The sequence below is a fragment of the Danio aesculapii genome, chromosome 23, assembly GCF_903798145.1.
Source record: "Danio aesculapii chromosome 23, fDanAes4.1, whole genome shotgun sequence".
In the NCBI taxonomy this organism is placed as follows: domain Eukaryota; kingdom Metazoa; phylum Chordata; class Actinopteri; order Cypriniformes; family Danionidae; genus Danio; species Danio aesculapii.
In genome coordinates, this window is record NC_079457.1 from 30832783 (window position 1) to 30854956 (window position 22174).

At 35.3% G+C, this 22174-nt stretch overlaps 1 protein-coding gene across 1 annotated transcript in view; it reads left to right on the top strand.

Moving 5' to 3' along the window:
• The window catches only part of LOC130217533 (uncharacterized), a 120920-nt gene that overhangs the window by 66944 nt on the left and 31802 nt on the right, over positions 1 to 22174 (top strand). The window contains exons 2-4 of the mRNA XM_056449646.1: positions 6152 to 6322; positions 19680 to 19734; positions 19837 to 19924. Coding sequence (XP_056305621.1) covers positions 6219 to 6322; positions 19680 to 19734; positions 19837 to 19924 — 247 coding nt within the window. The 5' untranslated portion in view covers positions 6152 to 6218. The remainder of the gene's footprint in view (positions 1 to 6151; positions 6323 to 19679; positions 19735 to 19836; positions 19925 to 22174) is intronic.

Genomic DNA, 22174 nt, shown 5'->3' on the forward strand with positions numbered 1-22174 from the left:
GTGTGTGCTGTCAAATTGATGAAGATTGTTTCTTTTCAAAGAAGCTTAACATAGAAGTTCTAGTAAATTGAAACTGTGTCAGTCCAGTTTTCAAAGTTGAAGTTAAGTTTATTTCAGTTCAGTGTGGTTTAAATTTTACTGCTGAAAGTCCAAACACTGAAGAGCAAATCCACTGATGCGCAGAAACAGTCCCAAAGCCAGTGTTGAGAAACAAACCTGAAGAAAGTGAAGGAAAAAAGCTTGAGAGAAACCAAGCTAAGTTGAGCACGACTATTTATCCTCTGGCCAAACTTTTTGTCCAGAGCTGCAGTCTAGGCACTGGAGACTGGAGAACGCTGGACGTCCATCGTGGAGAACTGCAAGTGTGAGAAGGTCACCGAAGGGTGTTCAGGCTGGCCTACAAGATCAAAGCAGATACTTGACTTCCACTAGAGTCTTTTAGGAATCAGTTTCATGCTCTCCACTCCTCCATGAATGCCACAGCATCTGCTCAGGATACAGCCTGGTCCAGGATTATGGAGACCTCTAGAAGTTCTCTATGGTTGCCATCATCTCTTTACAGGTTACAATCTCTAGAAGCCTCAACAAGCAACAAAACGATTTTTTTAAAGATGCCATTACAGTGACCTTTTTTCAACCTTAATTTCTCAGTCTATGTGTGATTTTCACCACTAGAGGGCATGTATTCACAACAAACAAAAGTGCTTTTTGATAACGCTGTAACTGAGTTTGGAATCATAGGAGTTGTCATCTTCATTACATCCTGCTATGTGAGTTCTGCTGAAAGCATGTTGATATATGAAAGTAGTCAATGCTTATTATTATCATGTTATTATGAAGCAAGTAAGACTGAAAGCTGTCAAAGCAAAATAAAAGCCCTGAAGCAATTGCTGATTAGAGATAAGCACGACACAGAAATGCCACCTTCTTCTTCACTAGTATTCGTATTTACATAGTACTTCAAAAAAAAAAAAGAAACCATGGCTTTACCACAAACAAAATCAAAATACATGCTTATTTTAGTTAAAACATGTTAACCACAAAATGAACCATTTTTTTTCAACACTAATCCTAATTATACCATGGTGGGTGTAGGTAAACTGGGGTTATATAAATGGTAAAACATGTTTATTGTAGTTAAAACACGGTAACTGTGGTTATTCAAATGGCGCAAACCTCTCCTCTCGTTGTTCAGCTGTAGATGTTGCAGGCTTTTCTCTGGATGCGAAGGAATATTTAGGAAATGTGCTGACAGCAGCATCAGACGGAGGAGAGAGAGAGAAACAGAGAGAGAGAGACAGAAAGAGAGAGGCTTTGAATTTTTGGGGTGGTTAATAGATGTAATCTTTGAAATGGCGTTTATTTCATACCGAGGATTGTTTTATAAAGCAATCACACCACACAATTCACACCCAAAATCGTAAAAATAGTGAGCGCTTTTGGGTTGCCATGACCTCCTTTTGTAGGTAGCTCTTTTGTCATATCCAGCTCCCTCTCTCCCTTTCTCTCAGTCTAATCTTCAGCTTTGGCCACATCTCTCTCTCTCTCTCTCTCTCTCTCTCTTTCACCCTCTCTCTCAGTGTGTGTGTGTGTGTGTTTCGAGGGGAAAGCTCAGGCCATCTTGAAAAATTGATATGTGATCCCGTGTGTAAAGGAGAGAAATGAGTCCAAACATCATCACTGCTCTCTTTAGTTTGGTAATGAATGTGTTCAGAAACACACACGAGATGATGGATTTCTTCATATCCCAGGCTGGTATTTTTAAAGACACGATGACAAATGTCAAGACCAGGTGCTGTTTAATAGAAAAATAGTGACTGACTGAAAGAAAAAACCAAGCAACATAAGCCCTCGACATTTGAGTTGTTATTCATCTTGATGTTTAGTTGAAAGAAATGTCTACAGTATGTTGTCTATATAATATTTTGTGAAATGGAGTTGATGTTTCGTGTGCGTTTATTTGGTGAAAATACAGTAAAAACAGTTTAACATTTTACATAACAGTTTAATATTTTAACAATTTAGAGTGACTGTTTACTATTTTAAAATGTAATTTATTAAATATTAAATGTTATTTTATACATGAACTGTTAATGATTTTTATAAATTACACAGTATTTAACTGTATGTGCTATACAAACTGTATTTTACAGTAGTAGAGTTATGCGGTATGTTACTGTATTTTAAAATTGCTTTGTAAAAAATTACTGTATAAAAGTAAAGTTATACAGTACTGTAAATACATATACAGCAAGATAAATTGTGCTGTAAATGTAAATTCAGTATTTTGCTGTAACTGATTTACAGTAAGTTACTGTAAGCTGTTGCCAGTGATTCTACAGGAAATTGTTAACAGTGTGTGTTATTTTTTAATAAATTTTTCTGCGTTTTTACTATATAGTCTTTCATGTTACATGAAATCATATTACTATACATATTGATGCTCAAAACTGCAAATCTGTTTTTATTTTCTACAAATAAAACAAACAAACATGTTTTTATAGGTAAACAACATAAATTATGTTATTATGTTAATAAATGTGTGTTCGTAGTTGTGTAAAATAATGATTGTTTTATATATTTAAAGTTATTTGTTTTGTAAAGCAGCATGGCTTTCGATTAATTTGTTACCTCAGATTTAGGCTAAATTATCTAGATGTGATTCAAATGACGCGGGACACAGAACATAGACTCAAGCAACTTTACCTTGCTTGAAGCTTGGAGCTAGAATATAGCCTAATTAAAGTTAGTCTCTGTATGCGGTTAACACAAACTATACGGTCCACTTAAGATGAGGTCTCAAATCACGGAAATTCCACACATATGAATGGATAAATCATGTATGAATTGGTCAAGCAGTGTATTTATGCATATAACCACTTACTTTTCTGACACACATACTGTAAAGGACACACAGTAAACAGATCTAATTTCTAATTTAAATATGTAATTCCAAATCATATATTTAAAATACAAGTTGATGTTTAGAGGGGAAGGGGTCAATTTTTTCATGACAATTTGCATTTGTGTAATGTTATTATTATTAGCAGTATTATTTATTATATGCATATTTATATTTGTTTTAATAAAAACAAGTTTAGATTTGTCCACCTGTCGGGTTTTGGAGACATCTGCATCCCCATATGGGGCATAAGAATAGGATGTGTGTATGGATATAACTTTTTTTTGACCACACTTCATTATTATTGTTCATTTATTAATTTGCTGGACATTAAAACTGAATTTAGAAATAGTTTTGAAACAAATCTTTGTGCTTAACAAACAAAATTAAATATGTAGGCTAATGGATGTCTTGTGTGGAGTGCGCATAATACTGTTTCCTTATCCACGAAAGTAAAGGAGTAAAGTAAAGAGTAAAAGTAAAGTAAAGAGAAAGTAAAAAAGCTGAATGGAGGAGGCTCATTCTTTATCCTCGTGCTGCAGATGGTCTGTTCAACTGTTTTCTTACTACAGTAGCAAAGCGTTCAGTTTTTCCACTTACAAAGTCCGCCATGTAAATAGCAAATGTGCCATGGCGCGACCAAACTGACTCTTAAAGGGAATGGGAGATGACACTCTGATTGGTTTAATGCATGTTATGCTCAAAAACACACCCATATCTCATTAAGAGAATGAGCACAACCCTGTTAGACCATGTGCCGGGGTACAAAGTGTATTTTTCTGTCCTTAACATAGCAAAAGTGGATTCGGACATGCTCTTAGCTCCCATAATTTGACAATTACCATACTACTATGAAAGAATTCATGATAAAAGCTAATCATGACAAAAAGCTAATTTTTGTAATGAATACCATACCATAGCATCAAAAAAAACATGGTATTACCATGGTAAATGTTTTCAAAAGTGAAAATATGATCTCTTCACTCATGTTGCATTAAGTCATGAAGCAGATGGAGAGAGTCATGTATAATAACAGTGTTTATAGAGTGCTTATCTTCATGACTGAAAGCTGACTGAGACTTTAGCTTAGCCACGGTTTGTTTAGTTTTGCTGGCATGCCTCAGAAACTAATATTAAACTTCCGATTTAATCCCAGGCATTGCTGTACACCGAGATGGATTAAACCGCAGCCATGACTGTCACTGATGTGTACAAGTCATGTTTAGCTTTTAGCGTAATGTTAAAACACTGGCAAAGTTAGGCTATATACATATATGTAATCTTAAATTATTACCTGAATTTTTTGCAGCATTGATTGATTACCATTTGAATAATCACAGTTTTACCTCAAATACAATGGATTTTTTTTGTTTTGTTTTATTATTGTAAATGTGTAGTAGCCATGTTTTTAACAGATTTCCATATTCACAGTTTTACAGCAAGTAGCATATCCTTTTTAATTTGTAGTAAAAACATAGTTATTCATTAGTGAATGTTTGAAGGGCGGCACAGTGGCTTTGTGGTTAGCACTGTCACCTCACAGCAAGAAGGTTGTTGGTTCGAGCCCCAGCTCGGCAAATCTGTGTGGAGTTTGCATGTTCTCTCTTTGTTTGTGTGGGTTTCCTATTGAATTTTGAATTTAATGAACTAAATTGGCCGTAGTGTGAATGTGAGTGTGTACAGGTGTTTCCCAGTACTGGTTTGCAGCTGGAAGGGCATCCGCTGCATAAAACATATGCTTGATAAGTTGGCCGTTCATTCTGCTGTGGTGACCCCAGATGAATAAAGGGACTAAGCCGAAGTGAAATGATAAATGTTTGAAAGTGTTATTTTTAAAAGTGAAATTATCAATATTTTAAAATTAGAAGTTAAAATTTTATATTATTCTTCTTATTATTGTAATTATTATGCAAATGTTAAGGGAACATTCGATTCTAAAATTTGACAAACATTATGCTATGCATTATGCATTATGTTACTTAAGAATATTCTCTCAACATTACGAAATGAATAGTGTATGAACATTTTAGGAAAACCAACTAAAACATTAACGGATTCCATGTAGGTTGTTGTTTTCAAAATAGTATTAAAATATTATTAAAAACTGATTAAAACACATGTAACTTTGAACAGACTGTCTGCTAACGGCAGCTAGCTCTCTGCAACTCTCACATGGTTGCCCACTGAAGCTAAGCAGGGCTGTGCCTGGTCAGTACCTGGATGGGAGACCACATGAGAAAGCTAGGTTTCTGCTGGAAGTGGTGTAAGTGAGGCCAGCAGGGGGTGCCCAACCTGTGGTCTGTGTGGGTCCTAATGACCCAGTATAGTGACGGGGACTCTATACTGCTCAGTGAGTGCCATCTTTTGGACATAACGTTAAACTAAGGTCCTGACTCTCTGTGGTCATTAAAAATCCCAGGATGTCCTTTGAAAAAGAGTAGGGGTTTAACCCTGGCATCCTGGCCAGATCTGCCCACTGGCCTCTGTCCATCATGGCCTCCTAACCCTCCCCATATCATAAATAGCTTCATCCCTCTGTCTACTCTCCACCAATCAGCTGATGTGTGGTGTGCGGTCTGGCACAAAATGGCTGCCGTCGCGTCAACTAGGTGGATGCTGCACACTGGTGGTGGATGAGGAGATTGCCCCCTGTAAAGCGATTTGAGTGCCCAAGAAAACACTATATAAAATGTAAGAAATTATTATTATTATTAATATTATTAATGTTCTTCATCGTCTGGTAACAGAGAACATTCTCAGAACATTCAGGGAAGGTTAAAAACAAACATTCTTCCAGTGATACGGTAGCACAATGTTTGTTTACCACCTTGCCTGAATGTTTGCTTTTAGCTGGGATGGGGAAAATAAACTAATGGAAGCAAAGCTAAGTGAGATAAAACATGAATAAATAACGCTTGCCCCAAACCATACATTTCCACAGCTACAAAAAAACAAACAAACAGCTCTTTTGAACAATTACTTTGGTAATATGTTAAATATTTATTTGCTTCACACATGTGGGGACACCTTTATATTGATGTGTAAATGATGAGTAAATATATATAATTTCAGCTAAATTATGTTGTCCTTCATGCAGACATCCAAACAGTCAATAGTGATAAGCATAATTTAATATATCAGTGCAATGTCTTTGTTTATTGATAGTGATTTATTGATTTATTTATTGTTGAGTGAGTCCAGTGCACCGACTCATGATCTGGTCTTCTCTCTCCCTCTCTGTGTGTGCAGGTGCAGTGGACGAGCCCTTCGGCAGGACCTGTGTGTGTGTGTATGTGTGTGTCTTGAGCTCAGGGGAATGTTTTCAGATCTCCCGAAGGTGCTGATTCTGGGCGCCATTGCAGCCGCCTCTGCCTTTGTGGTCACCATCCTTATCGTCCTGGTGTGTGTGGGGTGTCAGAGGTGAGTGAACACACACAGTCACATATACACACACAAACTTGTTTATAAGGTTTACAGGGACTCCCCATTGGCGTAATGTATTTTATACTGTATAAACGCTTATTATGTGCTCAGTAAAAATGAAAGGTTCCTGGAGGAACCCTCTAAAGAAACTCTAGGCACCCTTTCAAAAGGGATGGTTCTTTAAGGAACTTCAAGGGTTCCTGGAGAAACCCTCAAATTAAGAATGACCAGGAACCACCTTGAGTGCTTTTATAGATAAAAAATACATTGCATTTTCGCTTTTATTAATCAATATACATCACAATTACATTCATAGAATTTTATTAATAATTTAATATACATTTTAATGCAAACAATCAAATTTAAACAATGTCTAGTTCCTTGAGTACTCAACACCTCAGAAGGCAAACCTGACACACAGTGAACGTGCGGTGGCGTTTAAAGGCATGAGATGCAGAGCACAGACGCTTTTGATTCTGGAGGCAATTAATAATATAATAACACTAATACTGGATTGTTTAAGGTCTTTTAGAATGACCAAAACAACATGTTAAGGTGCTTTCACACCTGCCTTATTTATTTCGGTTGAATCGCACTAGAGTTCGTTTTCCCTCTTGGTGCGGTTCGTTTGGGCAGGTGTGAATGCAGCAATTGTACTCGAGTGCGCACTAAAAGTGGACCAAAAAAGCGTACCGAGACCTGCTTGAAGGGGTGGTCTCGGTGCACTTTCAAACGAGCCCTGGAGCGGTTTGTTTGTGGTGAGAATATGATCCGAACTAAAACAGACCCAACCACAAAAAGTACTGCGTCCTTTGGACTAATCCAGCTGCCGTAGGCCGATGCGCTGTGCATTATGGGGCGTGTAGGAAAAATATTTGTTGACAGCGCTTTACCAACAGAGAGAGGAAAAAACATTACCTGATGGATCGTTGGTAATATTTCCGCAAGATGGCCATGTCGCAGTTTAGCAAAATTAATTCATGCCTCCTCCTGAAGTGGCATGCGATTCATTAAAACATTCTTTTAAAGGCCGCAGCTGCAGTCGCGTTTCATTCTCGAAATGTATAGTTTGTCTAAAGTGATGTATACAAACTATATAGTATACTATGAGCAGGTATACAATCAGTCAGCGCAGTCGTAGCTCCATGGTAAAAAGCAACATTTTGTGTCTGCCGGTTTGTTTACTTGCAGGAGTTCCATTGGCATTTTCCAGCACGTGAAATCTGACCAATTGATAAGCAGTTTAGGAAATATGTTCAATAACATCTGGCCAATGAGATATGTGGATTTTGTCAGATGACTGCATTTTGGTTCTTTTCATCTGGTTCGGACCAAAGCCTGCAGTGTGGTGTGAAAACGACCCGAAGACGGCAGAAAATGCTACAATGTATCATTTATTGCCCTTGGTCCGGAACAAATGAAGCAAACTACAGATGTGAAAGTACCCTTAGATGTTTTACAGTGTGCTCGGCCTGCTGGTTTGTCTATTCACACACATTTTTACCGGCACATGATCTCTAACAAAATCACATGACCTTTTTTTTAAATGCGCATACTGGAATTTGTTCGGTAAAATTGTTTCCATAGCAGTTTATGCGATATCTTTTCTTATCGAATACAAAGTTTATCCAACTCAGTTATGTGCATATAATTTTTATGTGCATTTTCTAAACTTATGCGCAGCTTGGCGCTTCCGTCAACCAGTTTTTTATGCGCATGTCCAAAATGCACATAAAAATAGGTGAACGGAAATGTAGCAGGTGACTTCTACTGTACGTAAAGAGGCATTCATAAAAAATGTAACTTGTGTTTCCCTTTGATTTTAGTATAGATTTTGTACAAATTTCATACAGAAAGTCCTATCTTGAAGATGATCTATTTAATCATTGTAAAAACCATGTAATGCAGATAATAAATTGGAGTACCTTTATCTCTTTATTGTGAAACTTGGCTTAAAAATCTCTTAAAAGTCCTGTGTTTCAAAATTTTTGCAATTGAAATCTTCAAAATCTCCAGCTTGTTATTTCCATAAATCATGTTTTTTTTTTTGCAGTTGTACTCATCAAAACATAATATAACACTTAAAATACGAGATCCTTAAAATACAAGATCAAAATAGCTAATTTTGACGCTCTTGCAGGTGGAGCTGTGAATCAAATCAAAGTTTATTTCTAGAGCACACTTAATTACAACCTTTGGTCGACCAAGGTGCTGTACAATAGCAGTAGCATGTAAAAACAGCAATAGACTACAATAAAAACAACAATATGAAACCATAATAACAACAGTAAAAGTATCCAAGAAATTACAATTTAGTATAGACTGGAACCGCCAGTAGGGAATATTAAATGCACTTGAAAAAAGATGAATCTTTAACATCGATTTAAAAACAGATAGAGTGGGTGCTATTCTGATTTTTAATGGTAACTTATTCCATAGTTTCAGACCCACAACTGCAAAGGCTCTATCGCCCCTGCATTTGAGACAGGATCAGTGTGTTTGCAATAGATAGCATTCGGAATTTGATCTAAGTAATCGAGTTTGGGCCTTAGCAGTGATCGGATCAGTAAAATACAGTGGCGCTAGGTTATACAAAGGTTTATAAACAAGGAGTAAAATTTTATTGTCTATTCGGAAATGAACCAACATCCAATGTAGTGATCGCAATATTGGTGCGATATGGTCATATTTGTGGCTGCATTTTGGACCATTTGAAGTCTAGAAATAGAAGATGAAGCTAGACCAATATATAAAGAATTACAATGATGTAATCACATGAAAATAAATGCATGAATAGTCCTCTCAAAACCCTTCCTGCTTAGGAATGGTTTCACTTTGGCTAGTCGTCGTAGATGATAAAAACTTGACCTTGCTATTTTACTTATTTGTTTGTATTTTACTTATTTGTTTTAGACTACTGTCTAGTAGAAACCCAAGGTTTTTAACTTCAGATGTGAGGTAACAGTTAGACAAGGCAGACAACTTTGTCGCCAGGGTTGCCAGAGCAAACTTTTATGCTCTCGCGGCCTTTGGTGTGAACACACAATTAGAATGTTCATCGGTCAATCAAGCATCGTCGTAGTATAACATTACTACTTTTTTTTTGGCCTATTCACCTGCAGTGTCTTGTGCTGAAGTCTGTTAAAAAGACTCTTCATTTTCATCCAAATCTGTTATCAGGGCACCTCCTCGTCTTTCTCTTTCCCGCTGCGGAGCATCTTGATGAATGCTAATATCACTCCTTCAGCAGATTGCATGTCCTCCGTAGGAGCCGTTTCGCCGCCTTAAGTTACGCTCTGCGTCAGATGCTCATTTGTGACAAAGACTTCTGCTCTGAGACAATACAAGAAGCGAAACCCTCCAACAAATCAGTTTCACATACTCTCAGGCGCCGCTCTATTTCTGTTCTCTGCAACATTTCACAGAAAAGATGAATAGGGACTGTATTCGTTTGTTGTGTTTCCACCGCAAGTTGTGTTTTTGCTGTGCTGAATGACAATATAAATGCTAGCTGTACAGAAGCCAAGTGTGTTTTAGTGTGATTACTGTGGTAAAAGTAGAGTGATATTAGTGTTCAGGGAGTCAACAGATGCATAACAAAAACACATTGTAATGAGATGAAAGTGCAGTCTATGAATTAAAACAAACAATTTTTTTCATGCACCTTTCAAAATGTACATAGAATACCTAAAATACACCTTTAAGAGCTTCTTCTGTCGCACTTTAAATATACTGAAGGAACTGTCATTGAAATCTACCAGCACAAATTGATAAAAGCTGTTTTTTTTTCTTGTACTGAGCCATAAATCTCCACTTCAGCAGCTCTTACATACACCAACTACACAGCTTTATTCATATCTGAATTCTCAAGGTTTCTGCAGAGGGATTTGTTTATTGGCTACATAGTGCGCCTGATTATATAATACAAAACAATGTGAAAAAATATTTTCTTAATTATGTAGTGATAAACAGCGACTCATAAAATGCCCCTTTTCTAAAAGAAAACATAATATTTTGTCAACAGTTATATTTCTTTCTGTGAAATTGAGGAAACTCTGAAATATTTGTTTACAGCATACTGAGATGAAGAAAGTATTTGCAATATAAATCTTTCATATTTGCTGAACACTAAATTATATATTTTTATTTTTATTTTTTGACTCAAATAGAATTCATAGGGATTATTAAAAATGTATAAAAATTTGTATATTTATTTTATATTTATTTAAATCAGCTCATCACTTGCCTCACCCCTTTTTTGCACTTTATTTATTTATTTATTTATTTATTTATTTATTTATTTATTCTTTTCATTTTATTAAAATGTAGTATCGCAATAAGTAATGGACAATCAATGGATTGGTGTGTGTTAAAGTATTTAATCCTTTCATGCATACGATCACACCGGTGTGAGCAGCCTTGGCTGGTCCCTGTAGTGTACAGTTACACTGGTGTGATTAGAATGTTCAGAGCGTACATCATCAACTACTAAATAAACAACTGTCTTTGAAGATGACAATAATAATTATTTTTCAATATAACTGGACAATGTGCATTGTTCACGTAAGATACACACTGTTTATGTTACTAGAATATCTTCCCTATTCCTTTCCCAAATAAACAGTTGCTTACCTTCAAGTATTTCGGAAGAAAATTATGAATAAACATGACGTAAATCCAGCAGCTTGGTGTTACAGGAGAGGGTGAAGTCTAGATGGGATACAGCTGAGGATACTCACATCAATAAAGAATAATTTTTGTGACACTGTTGAATAAATAAATATTTTTACATTAGCATAAGGGTTGGGTTTAGGGTTGAGGTAGGGGTAGACGCTAATAAAATACAATAATGCTTAATTTAATATATGATCTTAATACTTCTCGTTAACTTTCGATCGAAGCTGTATTCCTTCTAGCAACAACAGAGGTGCCCATTACCCATCATATAACAAAATAATTAGATCATTATTAATCAGATCATGTTTAAAACACAAACTATATGTTTTATTACATATTTGAGAATGGGAGTATCAGACATTTCACAATCTAAGTAGAACATTTGTCAATATTTACAGAAAAGGGCAAAAAGGAACAAATTACGATATAAACATAGATCATTGGGGATGGTGGGTTATGTAATAAACTTGACATGTTCCCATGGTAACTTTCGAACGCAATGGATTCTAACTAACAGACACAATAAAAAAGTCACACAGGAGGGTCAACTGGAGTATTTAAAACTCATGCGTGAAAGGTTTAATGCATGATATATAGGATTTAATGCATGGTTTATAGACAAAGAAACACTCGACAGGAAGTGCATTTTAAGTGAAACTATAGTAATTCTAATGGCAGCACAATTTTGACCAAATTTCCATCAGTTACGACACATTAGAGATCCCCACTTTAAATCAGTTAAAGGTAGAATCATGTGTATGTGTCTGTATATGACATGGGCATATCTAATAGCTCATAGTAACATGAGTTAGCTATGACTTCGTAAATATTTATGAGCATATTGATAAATCTGTTCATCTCCTGGTAAAACGCATCTTTGTTTTCAAGATTACTCTGAGGCAAGTGTCACTGTGTTTCTATGGTTACCACTAAAGTTTGAGGAATGTGCATTTATATCAAACTGTTATCACAAACGAACTGGAACTTTAAATTATTTTATCGTACATCAACCAGCCAATCAGAATCAAGAATTTTAGCAGACCATGCAATACTACACATTTCACCACAAACAGATCCAAACATAGAACATTCCTCTAAAACATAGCTGTGTTAATGCTTTATTGATGACTCTACACACTCAGTATGCGAGTGCAGCTGTTATTTTGCTGTATGGACTCTAGATTCTGCAAGTCATGTGTGTAGACGCAGGTCACTAATACACCAGGTGCAAATGTGACCGTCGGTCTTCTGAGATTCATGACCTTCACTGGGGAACAGAGCCACAGAAAACTACAAACACAGAGACACACCGCCATCTTCACTGAGACACAGGGCCAATTAATTATGTTATTCCACTATTTTAATGTTGTTTTGGCCATGTACACTCTGTAGCTAAATAGAGTTGTCAGTTGTTAGTACCTAATTCTTTTCTGTACATACCAACAGATCAGTTTGAGTGCTAACTGCATTGAACATCTAAACATTCTGAACATTTACAGAAATTATCCACAGTGTGCCCACATAATAATTTACAGTAAATACTAGTGTTTTTGAATCATACTATAGTAACATGTATTGCACTGTATATTTTGGTATTTATGGCTTTGTTAATGAATGCTACATAATACAGTAGTATTAACTATAGTGAACTGAAAACTGCAATAAATACAGTTATTATACTTTATATTTTACTAACTGTGGTGTATCGTAGTATAATAATAGCTGTAGAAAACAGTACTGCGTCATTTGTTTATATTACTATAGCTGTTGTATTACAGCAACTATAAAATCACCACTACAGATTTATTCAATTGTTTTACTATAGTATAGTTCAAAAACACTATAGTAATATTTACTATAAATTACTGTAGTATTTTTTTTTTATGTGGGCGTACATAACCGTATAGAACAATTAGTTGTTATTGACATGTTTAAACATTTTAAAACGTTTTTTTTTTTTTTCTGTCAGGAATACACTTAACAAGTGAAAAAACATTTTTTTTTTGCTCAGAAAGTACTAGTAAACCAAGAAACAGCAAATAGCCAATCGAATAGAACATAATGGGCCCCATCATAAACCCAACACAATAAGGCGCAAGACATGTTTGGTGCGATTTGTTGCTATTTTCAGACCAGCGCAACCCTAATTTTCACGTTTTGCACCACGTTGCTTAAATAGCAAATTCATTTGCGCCACTTTGTGGACTCATGGGTGTGCACATACAACATTGTTTCCTTATCCACAAAAAGGAGTAAAGAGTAAAAGTAAACTATACAGAAAGTAAAGAGACTGAAGGTGAAGAAGAAGGAGGAGGAGGCTCGTTCTTTATCCTCTCGCTGCAGATGGTCTGTTTAACTGTTTTCTCGCTAGTGAAGCATTCAGTTTTTCCTCTTACAAGGTCCGCCATGTAAAAAGCAAATGCACCATGATGTGACACAACTGACTCTTAAAGGGAATGGGAGATGAGACTCTGATTGGTTTAATTATACTCAAAACACACACATAACTGATTAAGAGAATAAGCACAACCCTGTTAGACCATGCGCCACGGCACATAGCGTATTTTTCTGTCCTTAAAATAGCAAAAGTGGATTTGGACATGCCCTTAATGCTTTTGCACCATGCGTTTTAGACTTTGCGCCTAGATCTTAAATCAGAAAAAAATATCTTTAAGCAGAAAAAAAAATATTTATATATATATATATATATATACACACAAATACGGTATATATATAATACACAAGTGTTGTCAGAACAATCAATATAAGTGTTTTTAAAATTATAGCAAAATGTGAATCCTTACAGGCAACATGCTAATTCATTCAGCACACATGTAAGCAATCTGCTAATTCATGCTACAAATGCTAACATAGCAGCATGCTAATTCATGCAAGCAATGTGCTAGAAACATGCTAATTATTGCTAGAAACATGCTAGCAACATGCTAAACCACAATGGAAACTTTTTCATTTATACTAGAATTATCTAAACTTTAAAACTGCTTCAAACTTCAAGCTTTAACAATTATTTCAAACTTACAGACCAACCTCAAAGTTTGTCTTGCCGAAATTATTTTATTCAAGCATAGAGTCATGATTCCAAACCACAAACATTTTATAAATGACTGTATAACATCTATATATAACATCTGCAGGAAATGTCTTAAGGACAGATAAGATAAAACACTCTAAAAATAAATTTTCCAGATGAAATCATGCATAGTAAACGAACACCTCTGTGATGTTTGCTGAGAGGTTCAAAACGAAACCATTTCACAAATAAGTCTGTAATGTCAAAGTGCTGTTTTCTGTTTTTAAAGGGACAGTTCATGTAAAAACTGAAAATTCTGTCATCATTTACTCAGCCTTCAACTTGTTCCAATGGTTCAATTCGAGTTTCTTTCTTCTGTTGTGGAATGAGAGTAGATATTTTGAAAAATGCTGAAACTTTTTGACTTTCAGTCATTGTTTTTCCTAATGTATGTCAATGGTTTCCGGGTTCTAACATTCATATAAATTATTTTGTGTTCAACAGAAGAAAAAAAAACTATAAAGGTTTGTAACCACTTGACTGAGTAAACAGTAAATTTTAATTTGGGGTGAACTATCCCTTTAAGTTCACCGTGTAACTTAAATCATTTTTACTATAATAATAGTTGTAAAATATTACATTTTGCATTTGCTCTTTAGAAAACAACTGAAAAAATGACATTGGGTGACTCGCTCTTGTATGTGATCCTGGAACACCAAACCAGTGTTACGTTAGTAGTAAAAAAGCCAAAAATATATTACAATCGTCAAAATTTTTCTTATTTACCAAAAATTATTAGAATATTAAGTAAAAATCACATTTTAATATTTTGTACATTTCTTTCTGGAAAACTCAATTTATAATTAGTAATATGGATTGTGGGGCGTCACGGTGGCATAGTGGGTAGCATGATCGCCTCACAGCAAGAAGGTTGCTGGTTCGAGCCTTGGCTGGGGCAGTTAGCATTTCTGTGTGGAGTTTACATGTTCTCTCTATGTTGGCGTGAGTTTCCTCTGAGTGTTCTGGTTTTCCCCACAAGTCCAAAGACATGTGCTATAGGTGAATTGAATAAACTAAATTGGCCATAGTGTATAAGTGTGAATGATGCGTATGGGTGTTTCCCAGTGATAAGTTTCAGCTGGAAGGGCATTCGCTGTGTAAAAAATATGCTGGATAAGTTGGCAGTTCATTTCCAAAAAGAAAAAGAAAGAATGAATGAATGAATGAATGAATGAACAATATGCATTGTTATTGCTACAGTCTCCAGCGATCTAGCTACTGCGGATCACTGGGCAACTACAAATATGCCACCAAATGGACTACAAATCCTGTTGTTTTTGAGTCTTGTTGTTGTTTATCTCTGGTAACTAGTCTTTCCATGTATCGAGCCTTGTCCTGTTTTCCGTGTCTTGATTCCTAGCTGCCTGGCTATTTGCCTGTTTAGACTACGACTTTGGATTGCCTGTATGCTTCTGTTTTGCTCTGGTGTTGACCATTGCCTGCATGACCATTCTCTGTTAAAAAAAGCACTCCACATGGATCCTCAACTCTATTGTCCAGCATCCTAATGTAACAGTCATACACTTAATTTGGACACTTTTAAAGGTGATTTTCTTAATATTTAGATTTTTATTTAACCTTCAGATTTCAGATTTTCCATAGTTGTATCTCAGCCAAATATTGCCTTATACTAACTATTCATAAATGGAAAGCTTATTTATTCAGCTCAATAATCCTCAATTTAAATAATTGACACTTACGTCTGGTTCAGATCAAGGGTTACCCATTTAAATAGAGTTTTCCCTCATTACACTTTACAGTGTGTGCATGGCCATTATCTTTTCATCTATGAAAGCCTTCTTCATACTCTTTAGAGTGTAAAAAGAGAGCAAGAGCAGAGAAAATCCTCTGTTTCACAGATCTGCGTAAGTGTGAGAGATGTGCGTATAGCACTGGATGTTAAAAATGGGGTGCGAGTGAGAAGAACAAAAAGAGGTGTGTGAAAAGCGTGTGTGTTTCTCAGGCTGTGGGAGAATTGATGTCACACCAGGTGTGTGTATAGGGAACGGGAGCAGAAGAAAAAGCAAGGGCGGAGGATTGTCAGGGTTACCCATCCATCCTCTCCTCCTCCAGCACACCTGCACACACACATTCAGTCCCACATCATTACAGCATCCCCAGATAATCCAGAGCGGCCAAACCCACTGAGAGCTATTACACACACACATTCGCTGTAGGGGAATTTCACTTCCGGACAGAATCCTGCGAGCTGCACAGCTAGTGCCTTCAAAGGCCACTAACTTAAAGAAATAAAGTTCAATAATGAAAGCTTATGAGGGATTTAGACTTGAGTCACTTACAAATACATTTATATTACGGTCAGGTTCCAAAAATGTAAAAAATGCCTTCATTTTTCTCTATAATGGAAGACAAATCATAAATATTTTAAAGATAACCCATTAAAGGCTACGTTCACACTGCCAGGCTTAGTGCTCAAATCTGATTTTTTTGCATAAGTGTTTACACTGCCCTTATAAATGTGGCCAATATCAGATTTGCAGTGTGAACAGATCATGGTCCTAAACTGACCTGCATGCGCAAAAGTATAGTTACGGACAGCACAAAATGTCTAATTATGAACACATGATACTCTATGAAGTAAGCACGTTGTCAGATTATGCTTATATGATTATTGCCATTTTCACAGACAACCGTGGTGTGTTTTAAGAACTGTAAATGATTGTTCTGCTACTACTAATGTGTATTTTACCATTTGAAATGTAATGTTATGCCCTGATCGTTAACAAGCACCACTTTTGCCTTCAAAATCTTTTTCAAATTGAACAACCAACTTTCTGTGGTAAAGTAATCACCATGTGATCACCACGCCATATGGACTAGAAAAGTTGTCCATGTGGAGATAGACAGGTGATAGATTATTCGAAGTCATAGACATTATTGAGTTGTCTTGCGGTATTTATTTGGTGTTGTAAAATATGTTGCTCCTGGTACGTTTCATTAAACATTTCAGATGACAGATCCACTGGAGGGCGCGGTTGGCATTTTTGCAAATCATAAATAAGTTACTAAGGAAACATTTTTTTGTGTGTCAGCACGTCCTTCAGGTCATCTAGTGAAGTACTGACCAAAACCTCCCCCTAAACCAAATCAAACCATTAGTATTTACAAAATCAATTGTAAGAGAAAAGTTCGCTGCAACCACATAGATTTATCATGATTTTACATTGCTTTTGTGGAACCGTGCTTCACCACATTTCAACCTGAGCACTCACTGTACAAATTTTTAGTTGAGCTACTGAGCAAAATCACCATGCCATATGGACTAGAAAAGTTGTCCATGTTGAGATATATTGTTGATAGATTATTCAAAGTCATAGACATTATTGAGTTGTCTTGCAGTATTTATTTGGTGTTATGCAACAAAACTGCACAAAAATAAACCCATTGGTCAATAATATGTTGCTGTATTATTATTATAAACCATTAACGTGAAAAGGAATAAAAGTTGCTGCGCTCATACTGCTCCCTAGTGTTCATTTAACCTAAAAACTGCAGTCAAATGTAAGCTGAAGTCATTTTTATTTCACATACATCTAGACCACAGGTATCAAACTCAGTTTCTGGAGGGTTGCAGCTCTGCACAGTTTAGTTCCAACCAGGGTGTGAATTATACATTTACTATGGGGGTCACCTATTTTCAGTAGTTTTGTGTAAATAAATATGCATGCTTAAGTGAACCAAATTCATATATTTAATTCAATTACATCTCACTGGTAATCAAACTTATTTAAGTTGTCTGTGATATGAGGGATAATGAGCCAATTCTGACCTACAGTTGAAACCAGAGGTTTACATACACCGTATAAAAAGGCACATAACCATTAAAAGAAATGTAATTAAACTTTTTCTCTTTTAGGTAAGTTAGGGTTATTAAATTAGTTTGTGTTATGCTTAATAATAGCAGAATAATAAGAGAGATAATGTTTGAGAAATTGTTATAACTTTTCTTGAAAGTCAAAAGTTTACATACAATAAGATTATTATGCCTATGAAAAAGTTCAGATGATGGTGTCAAGGTTTTGGAAGTTTCTAATTGGCTAATTGACAACATTTGAGTTAATTGGAGGCAAAACTGTAAAACAGTATTTAAGGAAAACCTCAAACACACTGCTTCCTTGTGTGACAAAATGAGAAAATCTACAAGCCAGATTACAATGGGAAAAAGACTAATTTTTGGAGACGTCCTGTGGTCTGATGGACCTAAGATTGAACTGTTTGGCCACAATGACCAGTGTTACATTTGGAGGACAAAGGGGAAAGCTTACAAGCCTAGGAACACCATCCCAACTGTGAAGTATGGGGTCGGCAGCATCATGTTGTGGGGCTGTTTTGCTGCAGGAGGGGCTGGTCCACTTCACAGTATAGATGGCATCATGGAGAAAGAACATTATGTAGAAACACTGAAGCAATATTTCAAGACATCAGCCAGGAAATTAAAACTTGGCCACAAATGGCTCCTCCAAATCGACCATGACCCTAAACATACTGCCAAATTAGTTAAAATGTGCTTTAAGGACAACAGAGTGAATGTTTCGGAGTGGCCATCACAAAGCCCTGATCTCAATCCTATAGAAAATTTGTGAGTTGAAAAAGCTTGTGCAAGCAAGACAGCCTACAATACTGACTTTGAAATGTGACTTTTGACTGGGCCAAAATTCCTGCAAACTATTGTGAGAAGCTTGTGGAAGGATACCCAAAACAGTCGACCAAAGTTATACAGTTTAAAAGCAAAGCTAAAAAAAACAAGAAAATGTATGTAAAAATTTGACTGTTTAAAAATTAATAAAAAATTCTCTAAAAAAATTCTCTCATGACTCTGGGATTTAGCAAATGTAAATAATTTTTGTACTCCTAACAGACCTAAAATAGTAAACGTTTAGTATGATTTAACATTAGACATTTAAAAAAGATGGTTATGTTCCTTTTTTTAGAGTGCATGTAAACTGCTGATTTCAGTTGTATATGTAACCTCTAATCGGTGACTTTTAAGCACTTTCCAGGTGCATTTTTAAATAAGAGTTTAGGCTATATGTAGATTAAAAAATACCAATTTTTTAAGTACCTTTTAAACACTTACGTTATCTGTCTGTATAGGCTATCTGCTGTTGTTTTGGTGTCCTTCAGGGGAGTTTGAGAGTTAACCCTCCCATAAATCGCACCCTGGTTCCAAACCTGATTAAACACACCTAATCAAACTAATTGAGTCCTTCAGTCTTGTTTGAAACCTACAGGTAAATGTGTTGGAGCAGTGTTGGAACTAAACTGTGCAGAGCTGCGACCTTCCAGGAACTGAGTTTGACACCCCTGATCTGAGCTGACCTGACTGAAGGTCTAATGAGCCTGTGTGGCAATTTTTCCATATGCAATGCTGTCATATAGTTATCTTGATGATGCTTCAGTCTGCATGCAATCTGTAGGTCACTTATGTTGCCTTAAAATACTATCTAAGAAAGCAGTTTACTAGATAAATTTTTTTATTGTTATATTGTGAAATATATATTAATAGGATGCTCCAGTCACTAAATGATCAAGTTACAAACAGAGCTTCTTTCCTTTTGTCTTCAGAAAAAGCAAGACCAAACATGGCCACGCCAATGGAGCGAGTCAGAGAATGGAAACGGTGAGTGCAAATAAGTATAAATGAACACACAAATATATTCGCATTTGTGTCATTACGTACATGAATGTATATTAAGTTACATGATGATGTTTTGTCTCATAGGCTGCGCTGCGGCAATCCAAGCTGAACTCAATGAGTAAATCTGACACCCGCCTGCATGACATGCACAGGCTGCCCTGCAACGCCAACGGTGAGGCAAACAAACAGACACCAAACTGCTCTTTATGACGCATTCACACACAGACTCATTTACCACACATATATGCTCATATGCACTGGTCGACGCACTTGTGTATGTGTGAGGATGACGTCTCCAGAGGCTTGTAATGGTTGGATGTTTACTAGCTTAAGTAGATCAACATCTCTGGTATTAACAGAAATTATTGAGAGAAAAAAATAATAAGATAAAAAGGAGAAGGTAGCTGGAATTTTTATAGTTTTAAAGAAGGAATTTGATACAATAAATCATAATATATTGGTAAATAAATTAGAAAGGTATGGTATTAGAGGAGTTGCCTTGGATTGGATAAGCAGTTATTTAAAAAATAGGCAGCAGTTCGTGGATATTGGCAACCATAAATCTTCATATCTAAATTTAAATTGTGGCATACCACAAGGATCAGTTTTAGGTCCAATAATTATTTATAATTTACATTAATGATATGTGTAAGATATCAGAGTTGTTTAGGTTTATTTTATTTGCAGATGATAGAAGTATCTTTTGTTCTGGGGATAATTTACCAAAACCTATAGAGTTGATTAAAACTTAGAAATTAATAAATTGAAATGTGGTTTGACGAAAACAAATTGTCATTGAATATGCAGTTGAAGTCAGAATTATTAGCACCCCTGAATTATTAGCCCTCCTGTTTATTGTTTTTCCCAATTTCTGTTTGACGGAGAGAAGATTTATTTTATTTTTATCATGGTAACAGCACATAATGTTTGACTAAATAATTTTCAAGACACTTCTATACAGCTTAAAGTGACATTTAAAGGCTTAACTTGGTTAATTAGGTTAACTAGGCAGATTAGGGTAATTAGGCGAGTTATTGTATAACAATGGTTTGTTCTGTAGACTATCTAAAAAAGCTTAAAGGGACTTATAATTTTGACTTTAAAATGGTTTTTAAAAAGTAAAAAACTGCTTTTATTCTAGCCAAAATAAAACAAAAATTTTATCAGACATACTGTGAAAAATCCTTTGATCTGTTAAACATTATTTGGGAAATATTTAAAAAAGAAAAAAAAATTCAAAGGGGGGCTAATAATTTTGACTTCAACTGTGTGTACAACAAAGGTAATGTTATTTGGAAAAATTAAAAAGTAGTCATAATATAGATTTAAAAATTGATAATGAAGTAATAGAAAGAGTATATGCAATTAAGTTTCTTAGTGTTGTATTGGGTCATAAAATTTGTTGGAAACCGCAAATAAATAATGTGATATCAAAATTAGTAAAAACTGTAGCTAAAGTGTATAAAGCAAGATTTATCCTGGACAATAAATCAATGTTTGTGTTATATAACACACTTATGTTGCCATATATGAGTTTTTTGTTGAAATTTGGGGGAATACATATAAATCTAACTTAAGATTCATCTGTACAATGCAGAAAAATGTAATTGGAATGATAGAAAATGTGGGGTATTTGAAGCATACAAATCCTTTATTTTTTAAATTGAGGATACTTAAGTTTAATGATTTTGTTAAATTAAAAAAAAAAATCACAATTTATTTTTAAAGCTAGGAATAGTTACTTCCAAAGTGCATACAATTTTTTTTTTTTGAACAAAGACAAGGGGATATAATCTGAGAGAACACAATTTTAGGAGGTTGAAAACAGGACAACTTTTAAAAATGTTGAGTATGTCGTATGTGGTGTAAAATTATGGAAGAGTCTGGAACAGATTCTCAAACAATGTCAGGATATTAATCAATTTAAAAAGTTAAAGGAATATAATGATGAATAGAGGTGATTGAAAAAGAACAAAATGAGAAAGGTATGATGAAATTTCAATTAATGGCTGTTTGTAATACTGTGTATTTTTTTGGTCTATGTTATAAAATGTGAATGTACAAATGGAATCAAACATATAATATGTCAAAGATACCAAAAGGATAAAACATGTCTCATGTAAAGCTCATATGTCTCATGTTTCATTCTTACGTTTATAATCCAAAAAGTTCATTCAGGACAAACTTGATAGCAGTCGGCAACTTATAATATAGAGTTACAATGATACAGTTTTTATGTAAACAGGTCACATGCTATTTTCAGCCAATCAATGGCACGGACATTGCAAATAAGGATGTTAACTAGTGGTTTAGGAATACAGCATGAATGCGTATTGAATGCTTTTAAACCTATACCATCTGTATGCTTGTTTGACGATGTAAAATAGTGGAAGTGTGGTAAAAATATATTTCCGTGTTTCTC